This window comes from Erythrolamprus reginae, chromosome 2, assembly GCF_031021105.1.
Source record: "Erythrolamprus reginae isolate rEryReg1 chromosome 2, rEryReg1.hap1, whole genome shotgun sequence".
In the NCBI taxonomy this organism is placed as follows: Eukaryota; Metazoa; Chordata; class Lepidosauria; order Squamata; family Dipsadidae; genus Erythrolamprus; species Erythrolamprus reginae.
This window is the reverse complement of record NC_091951.1, coordinates 257,003,282-257,021,087: the sequence shown is the minus strand read 5'-3', so window position 1 is coordinate 257,021,087 and position 17,806 is coordinate 257,003,282. Positions and strand designations below refer to the sequence as shown.

The 17,806-nt window shown below is 35.1% G+C and overlaps 1 protein-coding gene across 3 annotated transcripts in view; it reads left to right on the top strand.

The window, feature by feature from the left end:
* The window catches only part of IFT74 (intraflagellar transport 74), a 42,785-nt gene that overhangs the window by 21,273 nt on the left and 3,706 nt on the right, over nucleotides 1-17,806 (top strand). For 2 of the 3 annotated variants that reach the window (XM_070742482.1, XM_070742481.1), the window contains exons 12-18: nucleotides 978-1,018; nucleotides 1,991-2,070; nucleotides 5,105-5,158; nucleotides 6,653-6,750; nucleotides 9,590-9,716; nucleotides 12,813-12,976; nucleotides 17,272-17,397. In XM_070742482.1, the coding sequence (XP_070598583.1) occupies nucleotides 978-1,018; nucleotides 1,991-2,070; nucleotides 5,105-5,158; nucleotides 6,653-6,750; nucleotides 9,590-9,716; nucleotides 12,813-12,976; nucleotides 17,272-17,397 (690 nt within the window). Of the gene's footprint in view, nucleotides 1-977; nucleotides 1,019-1,990; nucleotides 2,071-5,104; nucleotides 5,159-6,652; nucleotides 6,751-9,589; nucleotides 9,717-12,812; nucleotides 13,009-17,048; nucleotides 17,398-17,806 lie in introns of all 3 variants that reach the window. The other variant, XR_011558296.1, reaches the window with a different exon arrangement.

Sequence of the window (17,806 nt, the reverse complement as noted above, 5' to 3'; positions counted from 1 at the left end):
GACTTAGTATTCACATATCATAAAAACTGAGAAGGCAATAAATATGTATGTGTTATACAATTTATTTTCCCTTCTCTGATAGACTGAAATACTGGACTAACCAAAAGAGTTAATAAAATGTATCATATTTAGATGGCTGAAAAATATCAAGGATGTAACTAAAAGATTATGAAAATCTGATTTAGTAGCAGTAGATGTGAAAAACTACCTAAGCTACCAGTGCCATGTAGCTGACAAAAAATGTAAAGTGAATATAGGATATCTCCAGGAATGACATTTGTGCTATTCTGGGTTTAGTTCTGTGTCCCTTGAATCCCAAACCATCAACTTTAGTGAATATCTGAGCAGATATATTTGGAGACATTTCTGCCCCTATAGGTAAGACTTATAATCCTATACATTGATTTATAACCTGTAGTTTAACAACTAGTCAAAGTTAAGATGGACCTCCATGAGCTACTTACAGCCTATTTTCAAAGTTACAATAATTGCACCCACAGTGGTGTGATACATTTTGGGCAGTTGGCAACTAGGTCCCTTTTGTAGCCATTTCTAACATCCCATAGTCATATGACTGTGATTTGAAATGTTTGGGGGGGGGGTGTTTGCTGATTCCCACCTATTTACTTTCCCACTGGAGAAAATGGATTCACTTAACAACTGCCATGTTTGCCTAATGACCAGTGCATTCTCTTAAGGGCGTCACAAAAAATGTCAAAAAATTAAGTCAGCTCACGATGGCTTGACTTATGACCACAATAACTTATGACTATAATTCTGGGCTTAATTTTAGTTCTATGTGAAACACTACTTGTATATTACCTTTCTATGATACATATATTTGATACTGAAAGACAATACAAGTAATATCAGTCTGTTTCTACAGCTAAGTTAGCATTGTTACCATTCTTTCCATAACTGAGTAATTTATTTGGGTCACTAAGAAATATGTTATTTTACTGTTATTTCTTTTTAAGGTGAAGGAAGACAATCAAGAAATAGCAAGCATGGAGAGGCAGTGAGTGCTTTTTTATATTGCTCCTCTAGTTTTCAATGTCTGCTGTAAAATCAGTTTCATTTATATCCGCATATTTTTGGAAGATTTGTCAGTCGTGTGTATTGTATCCATTGACTGTAAAAAGAAGCAGGGGTGTTTTTATGAGCTGCTTGTTGAAATATTCTGAAGAATCATATGTGAAAATGGAGCATCTGATGTCTTAACTAGTTAATGACACTGTAGTATTAACAATAGTACAATAGTACAGTGGTACCTCGTCTTACGAATGCCTCTACTAACAAACATTTTGAGATACTAACCCAGTCTTTGAGATATTTTTGTCTCTTCTTCCAAACTATTTTCACCTTACGAACCAGAGCTGCTGCCGCTGGGATGCTCCGCCTCCGGACTTCCATTGCCAGCCGAAACACTGGGATTCCCCTGAGCCTCCCCTCGCTGGGAATCCCCACTTCTGGAGTTCTGTTGCCAACTGAAGCGCCCGTTCTTGCTGGGATTACCCTGAGGCTGCCCTCGCTGGGATTCCCTTCATTTTTGCCAGCGCTGCTTTGAATCCCACTGAGGGAAGGCTCAGGGAAATCCCAGCAACGCAAGAATGGGCACTTCGGCTGGGTTCTTTTAATTAATGTTTTACCTACATTTGTCTCTGAAATCAAACTTAATTTGAGAAAGTCAGGTAAAGAAACACTACTCTGCTGTAACATTATTGTAATGAATTTTTTAACCAGCAGGGGGACACATTATTTAACATAAGAAATTCTTATGTTCTTACATTCTCTACAAAATTAAACTCGCTTAGGTAAAATTGTATAAACTCAGTTCAAAAATATGAAGAAGGGAAAACATGTTAGGAGAAAAAGACAATGTTGTTTGATTGTTAGTCTGAAAGCTATTTGTTCAGTACTTTTTGCAAAAAGCTAGTGTCTAAAGCTGCATATTTATAGTTATCACCATGCCCTTTACACATTGTTTTAGGCTAACAGAGATAAAAGAAAAGATCAACCATCTCAATGAAGGAATCCGGCAGCTTGACATGGATTTAGAGGAACACCAAGGTGAAAGAAGGCTTTGAGACCTGAATTCCAAACTTTATTTAAATGTTCTATTATAGTTGATTCAGAAATGGGGTTATTTATATTCAGATAGTCTGTGAATTGTGAATAGATACAAAAATGTGCCCATATATGCAAACTGCATAATTGTGTGCAACATTTTATTCCATACTTATATATGATAATTATTTTCATTTGTTACCTTCCTGTAGTTTACCTTCCGCTTCTATCCATTTTCTTACTGCTAAAACATCTATAAAAGATGTTCACAGCTAATACAGCTTCATAGTGCATTGCACCTGATAGCTTGTTAACTGTCTGGAAATATCCCTTTTCTCAAAAGACTTTAAAGAATGTATTTCACTATGAATGAAAATAATAATAATGGTGTGACAAAAATAAGGCAAAAATTAATCCTACCTAGTAAGAGTTGTTCATATTCTATCATCATGCAGCAAAACTCCCATTAATCCTTGCAACATATATAGATAATCTTCTTACTTGCTTTGTGTAAGCAAGACTATTTGGAAGAATGTGAATGTGGGTAATTCTCTACATATGTATAATGAAATGTTCCATATATAATGAGTTCCATGCAATTGGGGGAGGGGGAAGTGTTTCAACTAATAATGTAGCCTTTTCCAACTTAGTGCTTCCCAAATCTGAACAGATTATTGTGGGAGTTGTAATCCAGTGACACCCAATGATGCTTCTATTCTATACAGAGGGCACACCTTGGGTTGTTTTACCGAAATGGTGCCATCTTATGGAACCCAAAAGCCATGCCTTCTCAATGACAGCAGTTGATATTTGGCTCATTCATCAAACATTTGGGTCAATTGAATAGAATTCCCAATTTGAGGAGTTACAATATAATCAGCTTTTTTATGTTTATTGATTCATTATTTTTCTTTTCTTTTCTTTTTTCTTTTCTTTTTATATGTTGCCCAGAGTCATGTTATTTGAATTGGGCAGTCATTTAAATGACCTTAGATAAATGAAACAAGTACATGTAGATGTATGTTTTGATTTAATATCTAAAAGGAAATAATTATCTTAATGCTATCTCCTTAGACGTGTGATTTAAACAGTATTGTTTTTCTTTCTTGAGTCTTATGTTTGATCATATAATTAGTATTTGATTTTAGCCTTTCCATAGTAATTCCATCGTTCTGCTTTTATCTGTTTTATTTTCATACACTTTTTGCATCGTTTTCCTATATTGCTTGGATGACTGTAGATGGTAAGAAATTGTTTTACTATTTATAGCTTGATAACTGAAGCTATTTTTCATAAAATATTTTTCAAATATTTTTTTTGTTTAAGCCTCAATCTACATCTTCATTCAGGGTCCTCTGAAAATTAGATTTTAAATTCAGTATTTTTTTTCCTATCATGAAAGGGAATATTGACAAAAATAGGACCCTAGTTGCCAGGATGTTTTAAAAAATGTCTTCTTAGGACAGTGCACATATTTATAATTTATAAATGCAAACAGTAAGAATGTCATCTAATATAGCAGGGAAAATAGAAGGCAGGACTACCAGTTCTAATATGGTTTATTTTTAGCTTATGCATTCCATTTTTCTTTAGGTTCTAAAGCTGTTATCTACTCGCTTAATTTTAAATTTTTGTATGTGCCATTTTTGTAAGTCAATAGAGATTACAGTTATCATAAATAAAGTGTGGGTATCATAGATGTATATCATGGAAGAGATATATCATGTATTAATTCAAATGCATCTTATTTATCTTTCAATTTGCCCCCAGTGCACTCAACAGGACTCTTAATGCTTTACAATAATGTTGAATGATGTAATAAAACATCTGTGGTTTTAAAAAAAAGTCCTAATACAATGATTTATTTGATCAATTTTTAAGGTCACTCACTCTATGACTAGACCACTTATAATGGGTTAAAAACAGTGAAAATAAAGACATTGAAAAGAATGAAGGGAAGAAATAGATTCAAATATTCTACAGCACTGCTAGTTGTTAGTGGCCACACACCAAAGTAAGGCAGAGCCTGCAGGAAGAGTCAGGTCTTAAGTGCCTTCCTAAAGGCATTTAATACAAAGCACTAAAACTATACATCATAGATCAGCGCCATTTCTTTCACTATTTGTCCTTCAACATGATTCCATTTTTAACATTTTTTAGAAGGTCAATAATATAGAGGTCAACCTGATATCAACAGGGAGGCTGCTCCATATTGCAAGTGTGGCCATTAAAAATAGTTTATTTAATAGGAATTTGAATAACCTGTTTAAAAACTAGAACACATTAAACTAAAAGAAAAATAAAGTACAAAAAGAAAAAAGTAGAAGAAAAAAGACAAAAACAAATAGGAAGGAAAGAATAAATAAGAATATTGTAGCAAAATATATATATATAAAGAAATTACTTCTTCCTTCATTGGAACAAATCTAGACAATTTTGGTAACTTGCCTTTCCTAAAATATAACAAATGGTTTCTTCCCCCTATCTCTCATGTCTTATGTATAAATAAATCTTTAAAACCTTGTTCAGTCTTGGTTACAAAAGTCTATTAAAGGTTTGCAGAGATAACAATATCTACTTTAACTTTGATCAAATTAACTCATTTTGTATTCCTTCTGAATTCTTAAATTTGTATTTTTATTTGCATTTATTTGTTTTTGCTAAAGATTGAAGGAGATTCACCCAGTACTCCAAATTAACTTGTTATTATAAAAATTGCTAGTAACTAAAAAGCAATTTCCGAAAGTAATTAAGAAGGGAGGTTAAACAGTTAGGAGGAACCAAGTCAGGAATGGTTTAAATTAGGGTGGGTCCTTGCCTAACAACCAGTGGGATTTGATTAATGATGGCCATGGGAACTGCCTGGATTTCCATTGCTAAGAAAAATGGTAACGTGATATTACACTTTGACTGCATCATTTAGTAATGGAAATTTTGGTCCCACTTACCATCATTAACTAAGGTTTCCTATATCCTAATCTGTCAATACAAAACAACTGCCGTATTAATTGTTTAATTTTAAATTGTTTTTTTGTAGGTGAAAAAAATCTGAAATATAAAGAATTGAAGAAGCGAGAGGAAAGCATGGATAGTAAGTAAGATTAATAAACATATATCAAATGCAAACTTTGCATTTAGTGCCCTGAAAACATTCATTTAAGGAGAGAAGCAACCAAAAACTAAGGAGGAATTTCCCAACAGAACAGTTAATCTGAGAAACAGCTTGCTTCCAGAAGTTGTGAATGCTCCAACACTGGAAGTTTTTAAGAAAAGATTGGACAGTCATTTGTCTGGAATGGTAGGGTTTCCTGCCTAAGCAAGGGGTTGGACTAGAAGACCTCCAAGGTCCCTTCCAACTCTATTATTTTGCTAATATGTCTACTCAGAAAAAATATTATCAATGTTTTATCCTTTAGTTTCAGGTAAGTGAGAACAAGACTGCATCGTCAGTCTCTTGGTAGGAATGCTAAAACTCATAAGTCCAATTTTTAAAGTTTCCCACATAATAACTGGATTTATGGCAACACATTGAGTAAAAATTGGTTCCCATTGAGGTCTTTTGAATGTAAAATAAATTATTAGAAATTAAAAGTAAATTGAAATATTCCCTTATGTGTTGAAAAATATCATAAAAGAAAACAGACATTTGGCAAGACCGTGACTAATAAAGAATAGTAATTTCTGAAGTTAATTTCATTTCAAGAATTCTATATATTATTACTTTGCCAAGATAAATGGCTAAGGAAACATTTAGTCTATTTTAGCAGAATAGGCCACCAGGCCCTGATGAACCATCTGTGCTGGCAGGCAATGCCGGGGGTGGGTGGGGGTGGGGGTGAGTGTTAAAATGTAACTCTGGCCGATGTCATGAATGAATCACAAATTTGGATGAATTATTAATGTGGATGAATGAAATCTGGATGATAGTTTTTTATGAAATGGGGGTTTTAAAGAATTTTTTAATATTAGATTTCTACATGCTTTGTACTCTGTATTTGTTTTTGTTGTAAGCCATCTGAGTGTCGAGAAGGGCGGCATAGAAATTTAATAAATAAATGAGCCAAAGCTTCCCATTGAATTCAGTATTGCTGGTTTAGGGTCTTTCATGCAGCCTGTATATATGGTTTTAATGGATCATCATCAATATTTTAAATTGGATTTGGAAACAGTATTTTAGCCAGTGAAGCTATTGTTAGGGGGGGAAATCAATAAGGTGTAGCATTCTGCTTAAATTTTTGAATATTCTTCAGAGATTATGTTATAATAGATAAATAGATTGTGTTACAGGAGTCCAGATGGAATGTAATTGAGGCATTGAACGTCTTAGAAATATTTTAATTATTATTTGTTAGTTTGGGATATAGAGCTGAAGTGTCAATTGAGTGACAATTAAATAACTGATTCTCATTGTCCTTTTTCATATAAACTATTTTTTCATTGAATTATTTTCTGATTTTAAACTCGCTATTTATATATTTTTAAATGTTTTAACATTCAAAGCGCAATTGTAAGCAATGCTGCTGGACTTCTCTGCTGTTCCTATTGTAAACAATAGCTTCCTCTATCTTTTTTTTTTAATCTTTAGACTTTCTCGAAACTTTTGAAGAGACAAAGAACCAGGAACTGGAACGGAAATCGGAGATAGAGGCCAATATTGTGGCACTTTTAGAGCACTCAAGTCGGGTAAGACATAATCCCTCTTGAAATCCTAATTTGCTATTAGGGAAATATCTCTCTCTCAAACAAATGAAACCAAGACAATTATTTAATTTTTTTAAAAGATGAAAATCGTCCCGTTAAATAACATAGAGCCATTTGATAATAACATGGGTTTCTTAAAATTTCTTTGTGTTTGTATTTCTTCAGAAAGCAAAGAAGAGTAAATATAATAGTAATTTAGTGTCAAGAATTCTCAGACTTTGTGGTACTATGACTCTCTAAAATAATTATTGAATTTGTATGATATTACCCTCCCTATTATGAACTACACATAAAAGAGTAAGGAAGGAAGCCATTTCCTATAGGTACAGGAAGAAAAGGAAAGTCCTCACTAGTAATTGCTATCAAGGAGATGGCTGTCTTCCTATATTGAGAGCAGCCACCTTAAGAAAATATAGCACTTTGAGGATATGCTCCAGAAAGACAGGCAGTCAGGGCATGTCATTCTCCTAACATAAAAAGGAAAGGAGAAGCAATATTTCCCTGCCTGGAATGGACATCCATGCTTAGGGGTATTCCCCCAGAAAGAGTCACCTTGGCATCCCAGCAGCCAGTTAGATCCCACATAGTCGCATTCTCCAGGTCCCGTCGTCCAGACAATGTTGACTGGCGGGGCCTATGGGAAGAGCCTTCTCCATGATGACGGCGGCCCTCTGGAATGAACTCCCCCAGAGATACGTACCTCCCCCTCCGTTGGGCATGGGGGCCATGAGTGATGAGATTGTCTCCGGACATTATTAGATATGATTGGATTGGACTAGATTAATGTGTGTGAAAACATTATTTTAAAATGTGGTTTTTTAGTAAAATTTCATAATTTGTATAGTTATTTAGATTTCTTGTATATTGTTAAATTTAATGTTGCACGCCGCCCTGAGTCGTCTCGAGAAGGGCAGCATAGAAATCTAATAAGTAAGTAAGTAAGTAAGTAAGTAAGTAAGTAAGTAAGTAAGTAAGTAAGTAAATAAATAGAAGGAAAATTACCTTTTGTTGGAGAGTACTCAAGAATGAGCAAGTTCATAGGAGTCATTATAGTGAGTAAAAAGTTTATTGAAGAATGTTTCAGCAGCTGGATCCTGCATATGGCTTGGTCTGGTACCAACAAGCTCCATGTCTAGGCAGCGTAGGAGTGAGTACAGACTCCCTTACATTTTTATCAGAGCTCCTTAAGGGATAACCACAGTTGGAGAAGTCACTGAGAGTTCTTCCTTCCTAATATAGATTTTCAAAAGTAAACGCAATTAATAAATGAAGAGTCTACCCTTGCTTTAGCTTTTTTCATCCTGAAATGGTGTTTTTACAACAAGATCTTTCTTAAACACATTTTAAGCCTCTTTGATCTCTTTGAGATCTTAGCTACTAGGATAGAAGAATACTTCTTTGGTTTGTTTAACATTAGTGTTAGCACTTAATTAAGGTAGGGTTACATTTTCAGGGGTTTTAAAAACATAGCTCATAGGAAGTCATTGGGTTCCATAGAATTGATCTTACTTCTCCTCTTTCCTTTTCCCCCATCACTTTTGTTTCTTCCTTTGATACCTTAATACTGTAACTTGTTGCTTATATCCTAAGATTTTTATTAATATTGCTTCTTCATTGCTTATTTGACCCCTATGACAATCATTAAGTGTTGTACCATATGATTCTTGACAAATGTATATTTTATTTTATGTACGCTGAGAGCATATGCACCAAGACAAATTCCTTGTGTGTCCAATCACACTTGGCCAATAAAAATTCTATTCTATTCTATTATGCCTACGCCTGAAAAGAGAATTTTTTTCTCAAATTGCAACCAATCGCACATGATGTGAAACAGAACAGTGATTGTCAGATATGCTTTTTATGTTTCCAAAGCATCCTAGCACAACTTAAACCATGTAGTAATTACATTTCATATATTTGCCTAAAAACTGTCCTTACATAAAATTTGTCAGTGTTTTATTAAGTCTTTTGCAGGTGCAAGTCAATTCACTGGAAACATCTTAAGGTGCCATGTTTTGGTGAAAATAGCTTCCTTTAGAATTTCAGAAGTAGAATCTGATTGTCCCATTAACATTTCAGAAAGTTTTCCTTTCGGATACATTGCCTGTGAAGATGTTTTTCAGACCATAAGGGTTAGGGTTATTTTTCAAGAAACAACTACAGGTGGTCTTAGTGGCCATTCAAAGTTATAAATGCACTGAAAAAAGTGACTTATGGCCATTTTTCACATTTATGACTATTGCAACATCCCTATTATCACATGAACAAAATTCAGAAATTGGCAACTGATTCATATTTATGACAGTTGCAGGGTCCTGGGGTCACGTGATCACCTTTTGAGACCTTTTGGTAAGCAAAGTCAATGAGGAAGCCAGATTCATTTAGCAATCTTATTACAGTACTAACCTAACAACTGTACTGATTCACTTAACAACTGTGGCAAGAAAGGTTGTAAAATGGGGCAAAACTCACTTAAGAAAATGTCTCACCTAGCAACAGAAATTTCAGGCTCATTTGGGGTTGTACGTCGAGGACTACCTGGATTCCTTGGTTAAATTTTCTCCAATTATTGTAAGCCTTTAATGTTTTGTTTACCTTTAGCCTTGATTCATTATGTAAACTATAGTAGTAATGAAGCCATTTGTATGGATAACATAGCCATGTTTTATTTGAAATATATTCTCTAATATTTACATGTCCTAAGGGCATTTACCATGACTGATAAAATCATTATGGAAAAAGATTTTTTATTGATCTGCCTCTAAACATGGCAACACATTTGGAAAGTGTTTGATGTTGTTATTGTTGTAATGTGCAGAATGTAAGTCGTATCAAGCAGATATCTTCTGTAACAAATCAAGAACTGAAGATTATGCAGGAAGATCTCACTTTCAAATCAAGTGAAATGCAAAAATCACAGAGTACAGCTAAAAACCTGGGTACAGGTAAGAGATGTATTTATTCCATTACAAAAAACAACTCTTCCCCTTTTATATCTCAAAGACTCAGCTGTTTCATAGTTCACGCTCTTTGTTCATCATTAAGGTTTTAGCACTGAGAAAGATTTTTAATTTGACCAAGTAGCTAAACTTACAAATTCTATTAGGGAGTAATGAGAGGAAAGATAAGCTATTTGTGGAATGTTATATTTGGAAAAGAAAAAAAAATGCTTACAGTAAAGTTTTCCATAGATCTTTGAGAAACAGTGTCTTTGTTTTTCCCTGCTCCATAACTACATGGTGAATTTGTCTCATTAATTATGAGTCAAGCAAATTATTGTAATATCTCAAGTTGACTAATTGTCTAGTTCTCTTTATTGAATTTTGTTTGATAGTATGAGTGGAAAATTACAAAAAGCAATAAAAATCTCAGATTGCCTATGAAAATTATATTTGCTTTCCCTTTTTCTGTGGGTTGAATGATTGGAGTTATGTTTTTGTATGTATTTTCCTTGCATTATAGCAATAGCATTTAGACTTATATACCATTTCATAGTGCTTTTACGGTCCTCTCTAACTGGTTTACAGAATCAGTGTATTGCCCCCAGCAATCTGGGTGCTGATTTTACCCACCACAGAAGGATGGAAGGCTGAGTCAATCTTGAGCCGGTGGTGAGATTTAAACTGCTGAATTACAGCTAGCAGTTAACTGAGGTAGCCTGCAGTGCTGCACTCTAACCACTGTGTCACCCCCACCTGTAGTGCTGCAGTCTAACCACTGCACCACTTCAACTATAAATAGGAACATATTTACCATATATATTTAAATAAAATGTTTGAAACTGGTTTGAATCAGGCAAATACTGCTGTTTTCCCCAAACTTATGGATATATGGATATACCGTTTCAAAAAAAAAAATTCAAATAGTTTTATTTATATCTTCCAGAAGCCATTTGGCTCCAAATAAAGTTACAAGGCACTGAGATTATATGAATTGTGAATAAAAATAAAAGCACTATCAATTTTCAGAAATATTAATTTAGGAACAAACCATTTTGGGACTCAGATCTTGACACATTCTGTATACTTTGTGTGCATCCTGGATGGGAACATTTGTGGAGTTGATTATACCATAGATTTGTTATATTTGAATTGTGAATCTGTGAATTGCACTGTAAACAAATATATGGGATATAATTTAAAGGGAAGATGGAAAAGGCAGGCAAGTGAGGCAATTTTTTATTCTGTTTTAGTTCTCTTAAACTGCTTAATCTATTATTCTGGTTGCTGATTTGTTTAAACAACTATAAAAGGAAGGCAAGACTTGGTCTTGAAATCATGTATTTCACAATATGCACATATGCTGTTCACTTAGTAACAAGTCTTCCATATTTTTAGAAAATTTCTTGGAGACTATAAGTTCCCTCTTTGTGTAAAATACCACTACAGAGTTGTCTGCCTTTCACTCCTTAAAGGAAACTTCTGTGAGTAAACAGATTTGCTGATGGCAGCATTTCCCACTAACGTTTCCCTAGGTCAAAGCACAGAAGCAATTTTGTCTCAGAATTTTCTACTATGTACACACTGCTTGTTGAAGTCTGTGACTTAGTGGCATATCAGAAGGAACTGGACTGCATCCTCTTCCTGTCTCTTCCCAGAGAAAAGGGTTGTGTTTTTCCCCCCTTTTCCTTTCCTTTTTTTACTCTAGGATGGTATTTGGATGAAGAAAATTAGTACCTTCTCCAGATTGTTCAGCAAAACAGCCTGTCTTATCACCAAATTGTTGCTCTTTTGATTTTGCTTACACTGTGTAGCAGTAGCTTTCTATGGTTTTAGATAGGAATCTGGAATTTGGATGTTCTTCATCAAGTGTGAACAATTGTTCAGCAGAGAAGAAATAGTAAATAGTACTATTTGTAATAGATTCCTTGTGTGCAATTCCAAAACATTTAAGATTACCACTTGAACACCATCAGTTTTGATCATTGGCAATGACAAAATCACTATTGGTTAATTATTATTATTATTTTTGGAGATTTGGTATTTTTAAAACTGGACAGGTATGAGTCTACTGCCGCACGAATCCCAGCGACCGATTAGGTCCCACAGAGTGGGCCTTCTCCGGGTCCCGTCAACTAAACAATGTCGGTTGGCGGGCCCCAGGGGAAGAGCCTTCTCTGTGGCGGCACCGGCCCTATGGAACCAACTCCCCCCGGAGATTAGGATTGCCCCTACTCTTCCTGCCTTCCGTAAACTCCTTAAAACCCACCTTTGTCATCAGGCATGGGGGAATTGAAACATCTCCCCCTGGGCATGTTTAATTTATATATGGTATGCGTGTGTGTATGTCTGTTAGTATATGGGGTCTTTTAAATCTTTAAACATTTTAAAAACTGTTGGATTATTTATGATTTGTTGTTACATGTTGTGAGCCGCCCCGAGTCTTCGGAGAGGGGCGGCATACAAATCGAATAAATAATAATAATAATAAAAATGGGCAGACCACATAGCATCTGGATGTAAGTTCAGTATTAAAAACATTTTTAAAATATGGCCTCAAAGCTGTATACCAGTTGGACTGTATTGTGGGTCAACAAAATTGGTATACAAAGGATTGGCTTCTATTTGAATCATAGTAATCTGCTTTTCCCCCCTTCTAAATTACCAGCATAATCTTTAGGAGTTTATAACATTTTGGATCATTTAAAGCTAAGGAAGGCAATGGAATTATTTTCATTGTTCTTCCTTTTAGTCACAAATATAAATTAAGAATAACAGCCTTAATTTCAGTTTGGCAGCTTTTCCTGCCAGAAGTAAACTGTTTCAGCACCAGTCTTTGCCATAATGCTATGGTATTTTTTAACCCTGAATTAAGCATTTGGCCTTATTGCCTTGCATTCAAAAGCCCAATTAGGTTTATTATCAGGGGATATCTTATTTTGGGGGGAAAGGGTAGTTCATCAGATAATGGATATTTGTATGCAAAAGATGGATTAGTGCCAAGGTGCAGGACTTGGTTATCCTACTGGATAAGTAAATATGTTCTGTGCTGGAAAATATGTATGTCAATAATTCATACTAGACCGTTTTCCTTTGTTATAGATAGTCAGAGACTCCAAATGGACCTCCAGAAGATGGGCTTATTGGAGGGAAAAATGGTTGATGAACTAACTTCACTCAAAGAAAAAATTGAACAGATGACTAAGGACCTGGAAGTATATAACAATCTGCCTGCTCTGAAAACAGCAGGAGAAGAAAAGAAAAAGGTAATCAGCAGTCCAAATCCTAAAACCATAGAGTTACAAGGGATATTGAGAGTCATCTAATCCAATTTCTGCTCAGTGCTGGATCTACTACTGGAGTATCTCTGACAGACGATTACCAAGCCTCTCTTTGATGACATCTAGCACAGGAAAAATTGGCACTTTTTCGGTAGCCTATTCCTCTGAATGATATAGTCAGGAAATTCTTCCTGTTGTCCAGTTTATAAGTAGGCCTTATTTAGCAACCACCTTGTTTAGCTACTGTTTTCAATTACAGTGGAGATAAAAAAGTTGCTTTGCAAACAATTCTCACATTTATGACCGCTGCAGATTTGTAAACCAAAAGAAAACTGAAGTTAAAAATGTAAGCGCAGCCACAGTTTCACTCAGATGATCACTAAGTGAAACTGTGGCTGCCCTTACGTTTTTTACTTCAAAGGCCAAATTGCCAGATCCAGTTATGGTTGACACAGGTAGTCTTCGACATACAACTGCAATTGAGCCTCAGGGTTTTTTGTTTTATTTTGTTTTGTTTTTTTGATGCTGAGCAAAACATTTGTTAAGTGAATTTTGCCACATTTTACAACCTTTCTTGCCACGGCTGTTAAGTCAATTACTGCAGTTGTGAAGTTAGTAATTTGATTGTTAAGTGAATCTGACTTCCCCAAGGTCACAAAAGGGGATCATGTGACCTCGTGACCCTGCAGCCATCATAAATATGAGTCAGCTGCCATATATCCGAATGTTGATCATGTGACCATTGGGAGGCTGCAACGGTCATAAGTGTGAAAAACGGTCATGTCCCTTTTTTCAGTGCTTCAGATGGTCATTAAACAAATTGTTATAAGTCAACAACTACCTGTAAATGACGATTACCTATAGCACTGATGGCAAACCTTTTTTTCCTCGGGTGCAAAAGAGCCTGTGTGCGCGCTATTACGCATGTGCAAGTGTCCACACACACAATTCAATGCCTGGGGAGGGCAAAAACAGCTTCTCCCACTCTCCGGAAGTCCTCTGGAGGCTGGGAATGGCCTGTTTCCCAACTTTAGTGGGCCCAGTAGGCTCATGTTTCACCCTCCCCAGGCTCCAAAGGCTTCCCTGGAGCCGGGGGAGGGTAAAAACACTCTCTCCCATCCCCTGAGGAGGCTCTCTGGAAGCCACAAGTGCCCTCCTAGAGCCTCTGTGAGAGCCAAAAATCAGCTGGCTGGCACACACATGCACGTTGGAGCTGAGCTAGGGCAACGGCTTGTGTGCCAGCAGATAAGGCTCCACATGCCACCTGTGGCACCCGTGCCATAGGTTCACCATCACTAACCTATAATTTTAAGTCACTGATTCCAATTCTGCCTTCTGGGGCAATAAGAATAAGTTCACTTTCTCTCTTTTGTGTGACAACCTTTTAAAAAGCAATTAGAAAATATGCTTGACATTAAATTATTATTATTATTATTATTATTATTACCACCATTATTATTATTACTATTATTATTATTATTAATAATAATAATAATTAGATTTGTATGCCGCCTGTCTCCGAGGACTCGGAGCAGATGGTCTTCAGCCTACTAAAACCTATCTATAGAAACTGCTCTTACTGTATAATCACTTTTGTAGGATTATGCTCCACTGCTTGCACCCAATAGGGCTTTTACTGTTAACGGCACAGTGAAATAAGACAGGACTAACTTCCCCGTATCTTATCTCAACTGAATATGGCAGAGCCATTTGATGGGTCAGTAATAACTCAGAATATGTAGTTGCAATACTTGCATATTTACTGCTGCAACTGAAGATACAATCCAGCTGCTTCATATGGCTTCCCGTTTTTCCCAGTAGAAGGTTCATAATCAGACTGGTTAAAAAAATACTTTAAAACTATCAGTGAATGCTTAGAAACCATTTTATGCCTAAAATTGAAAAGTCATTAAAAAATTCTTTAAAAAAATATTTTTTTCTTATACAGCCAACCGTCTTCTCACTTGAAATAAGTACTGTGAAAATTAGTAGTGCTTCCTTTTAGGAATGAATGTTTAGAATGGGCAATAAATTAATCCAACCAAAACAGGCTTTCCTCTTTTCTCTTGCAGTGGAATCAGTTGTTTCCAAATCACTCTCCCAGTGCTTTGTTCTGTTTGTTAGAAGGTGTATTTTTCAGGCTATCCCAATTTGTGTTTCTTTACCTTACAGAATTAAAAGTGCCTGCAAGGAGAAGTTGGTGTTGGTGTAAATGATGTTTTAAAGCAGGGGTGTCAAACTCGCGATGACTCTCATCATGTGACGTATCGCAACTTGTTTTCCCTACACTAAACCAGGGGTGGGCATGGCCACCATGTGACACATCTAGGCCATCAGTTTGACATCCATGATTTAAAGGGTTCATATACTGCCAGTAATGCAAAACAGATTGATATGTTTGTTTATTGTTTATTCATGTCAGAAGCATCACAGTTAAAATTTATTTTTTTTATTTGATTTTATTTATTTATTTGATTTATATGCCGCCCAACTCCAGAGGACTCAGGAGGCATATAAATGTGTAATTAAAACACAGTTAAAAACATAGCATAATGAAATATAATTTTCTGAATTTGAATTTATTTATTCAAATAAACAATTCTGTTTCTACAGTACCTGATATTATGATTGTAATAAACAGTAAATAACACATTTAATAATTGGGTAAACAAGATAAGGTACAATATAAAATAGTGTAGAAGCATATAAAATAAATATAAAATGTTGGAATACCAAAATGTATAAAATAGGTGGCTTATCTCCTGTTGTTCAACCGGAAGACACAATGCAAAAAGTCCTATTCCTGCTAGGCAAATATCTGCAGGATGTTACACAACTGAGAAGGTTTCTGTAAATATAAGCAGGAAGGACTCTGATACGAAGTGGACATAACCCTAACCCTATTTCCAAGAAAACTCTCAGGAGCTTTCAGAATATCAAATGTGTAATTAAAACACAGTAAAAACATAGCATAACGGAATATGTATAATTTGCTGGATAATTCAAGAACAGTAACATTCACAAAAGCTTGGGGGGGGGGGGAATCATGCCAGGGGCTCCACAACCACCCTAAACTCAATCCCAGGAGTAGAACCAGGTCTTAAGGAATTTAGGAAAGACTGGAAACATGGGAGCCATACATATATCTGGGGGAATGCTATTCTAAAGGACAGGAGCCATGATAGAAAAGATGCATTTCCTTGGAGCCATAATATAACATTTAATTGAGGGAACTGTAAAGTTTTATTGATACATTAATGCTAAAGCTTTAAAATCAGTTAAATCAGCAGCTACTGCAAATTCTTTCAACCCACACTGTTCTATGGCAATAACCTTGTATACTTGTATACTAGATACACAACTATGCCTATACCTTTTGCACTAGAACCTATTTCTGAACCACTGGTTCATCCTTTTTGTGTGTTTTTCTTATCCTATACAACAACAATGAATCCCATTTTTCTGACTGCTCTTTTTGTTCTTGGCTTTAACTGATAAAAAGTACATACAGCTGTGATAGTTTTGGACCACACTTTCCCCAATGGGAAAAAATGCAGATTCACTTCAACAATTTTGATTTAATATTTGTAACTAATAAATGCAGTATAGATTTTAATCCCTTCTGTTTCTTCTTTATGCTAAGAGCTGTTCCACAGGTGAAGCTTTTGGGGACAATACATTCTTACTGCTTAATTTGAGTCTTGAGGATTGGAGTTTGTTGTGCCCTCCTTCAATATGTTATTAACCATTCAAGTTTTATCCTACTATACATTTTTCTGATAGATCTGGAATAGTACCTCCCTTTTTACAATCCCTTAGATCCTTTATTCTAATGTGCATTATTTATACCAAGTGTTTCAGTATTTAAGTGCCATTTATTACTCTGAACAAAAGATTTTATGAGAAGAGGAAATGTGTTAGAAAGTAAAAGCTAGGAAAAAATAGCAGAAGCCAATGTGTTCATAAACACTGGCTGGGAATCAAAAAATTAAATCTAAAGTGGGTGCATGAGCACAACAAAAGAGAAAAAAAAATGATTCACATAAAAGGTATAAAGTCTGGATTCATGCAAATCTTCTGGGTTTTATTTTTCAACTTGCTAAAACTTCGAATAACTTAAAACTGAAAGCTGGCCACTCTTCAATCATAACCTGAAAAATCAGCTCTATCTCATTTTATGTTCTCTTTATGGTAAATGCTGTGCTGCAGACTTAATTATAAATATAAATAATTTATCTCTCCTTGAGTGGTTTGACTTTGTATTATTTCATCTTGCTAAGAAACTGCAAGAAGAGAAAGAAAGATTGACCAAACATCGGGATGCATTCAAGAAAATTATGGAACATTTGAACAAAGAATATGAAGGCCTAAAATTGCAACTCCAGGAGAATGAAACACATGCACAGGTAAATTGTTAAGGCACTAAATTGTTTAAAAATGTCTTGAGACAAGTGTTTTAACATGTGGACAAAATATATACTTTTTAGTAAATACCTCTGATGGCAAATTTGAATTAAAAAGGAGGATGGAACTCAGCTTTCTGAAAAGAACAGAGGCTACTGTTATATAAATTTTTATAACATGAATTGATAACTTTTTATGCTGAGTATGTCATAGAAAACAATTAATTATAATCATATGGTACTTATGATTTAGTATTTTGTTTCTCAAAATTTACTGATAAATAAAACTTAAAGTATTTTTCCAACTCAAATATTAATGGACAATTGTTGTTTTAATGCGTACAATGGCTTATATTTTAATTTTCCATTTACAGTGAGATATACTTGAAGTAAACATGTTGACTTCCACAGA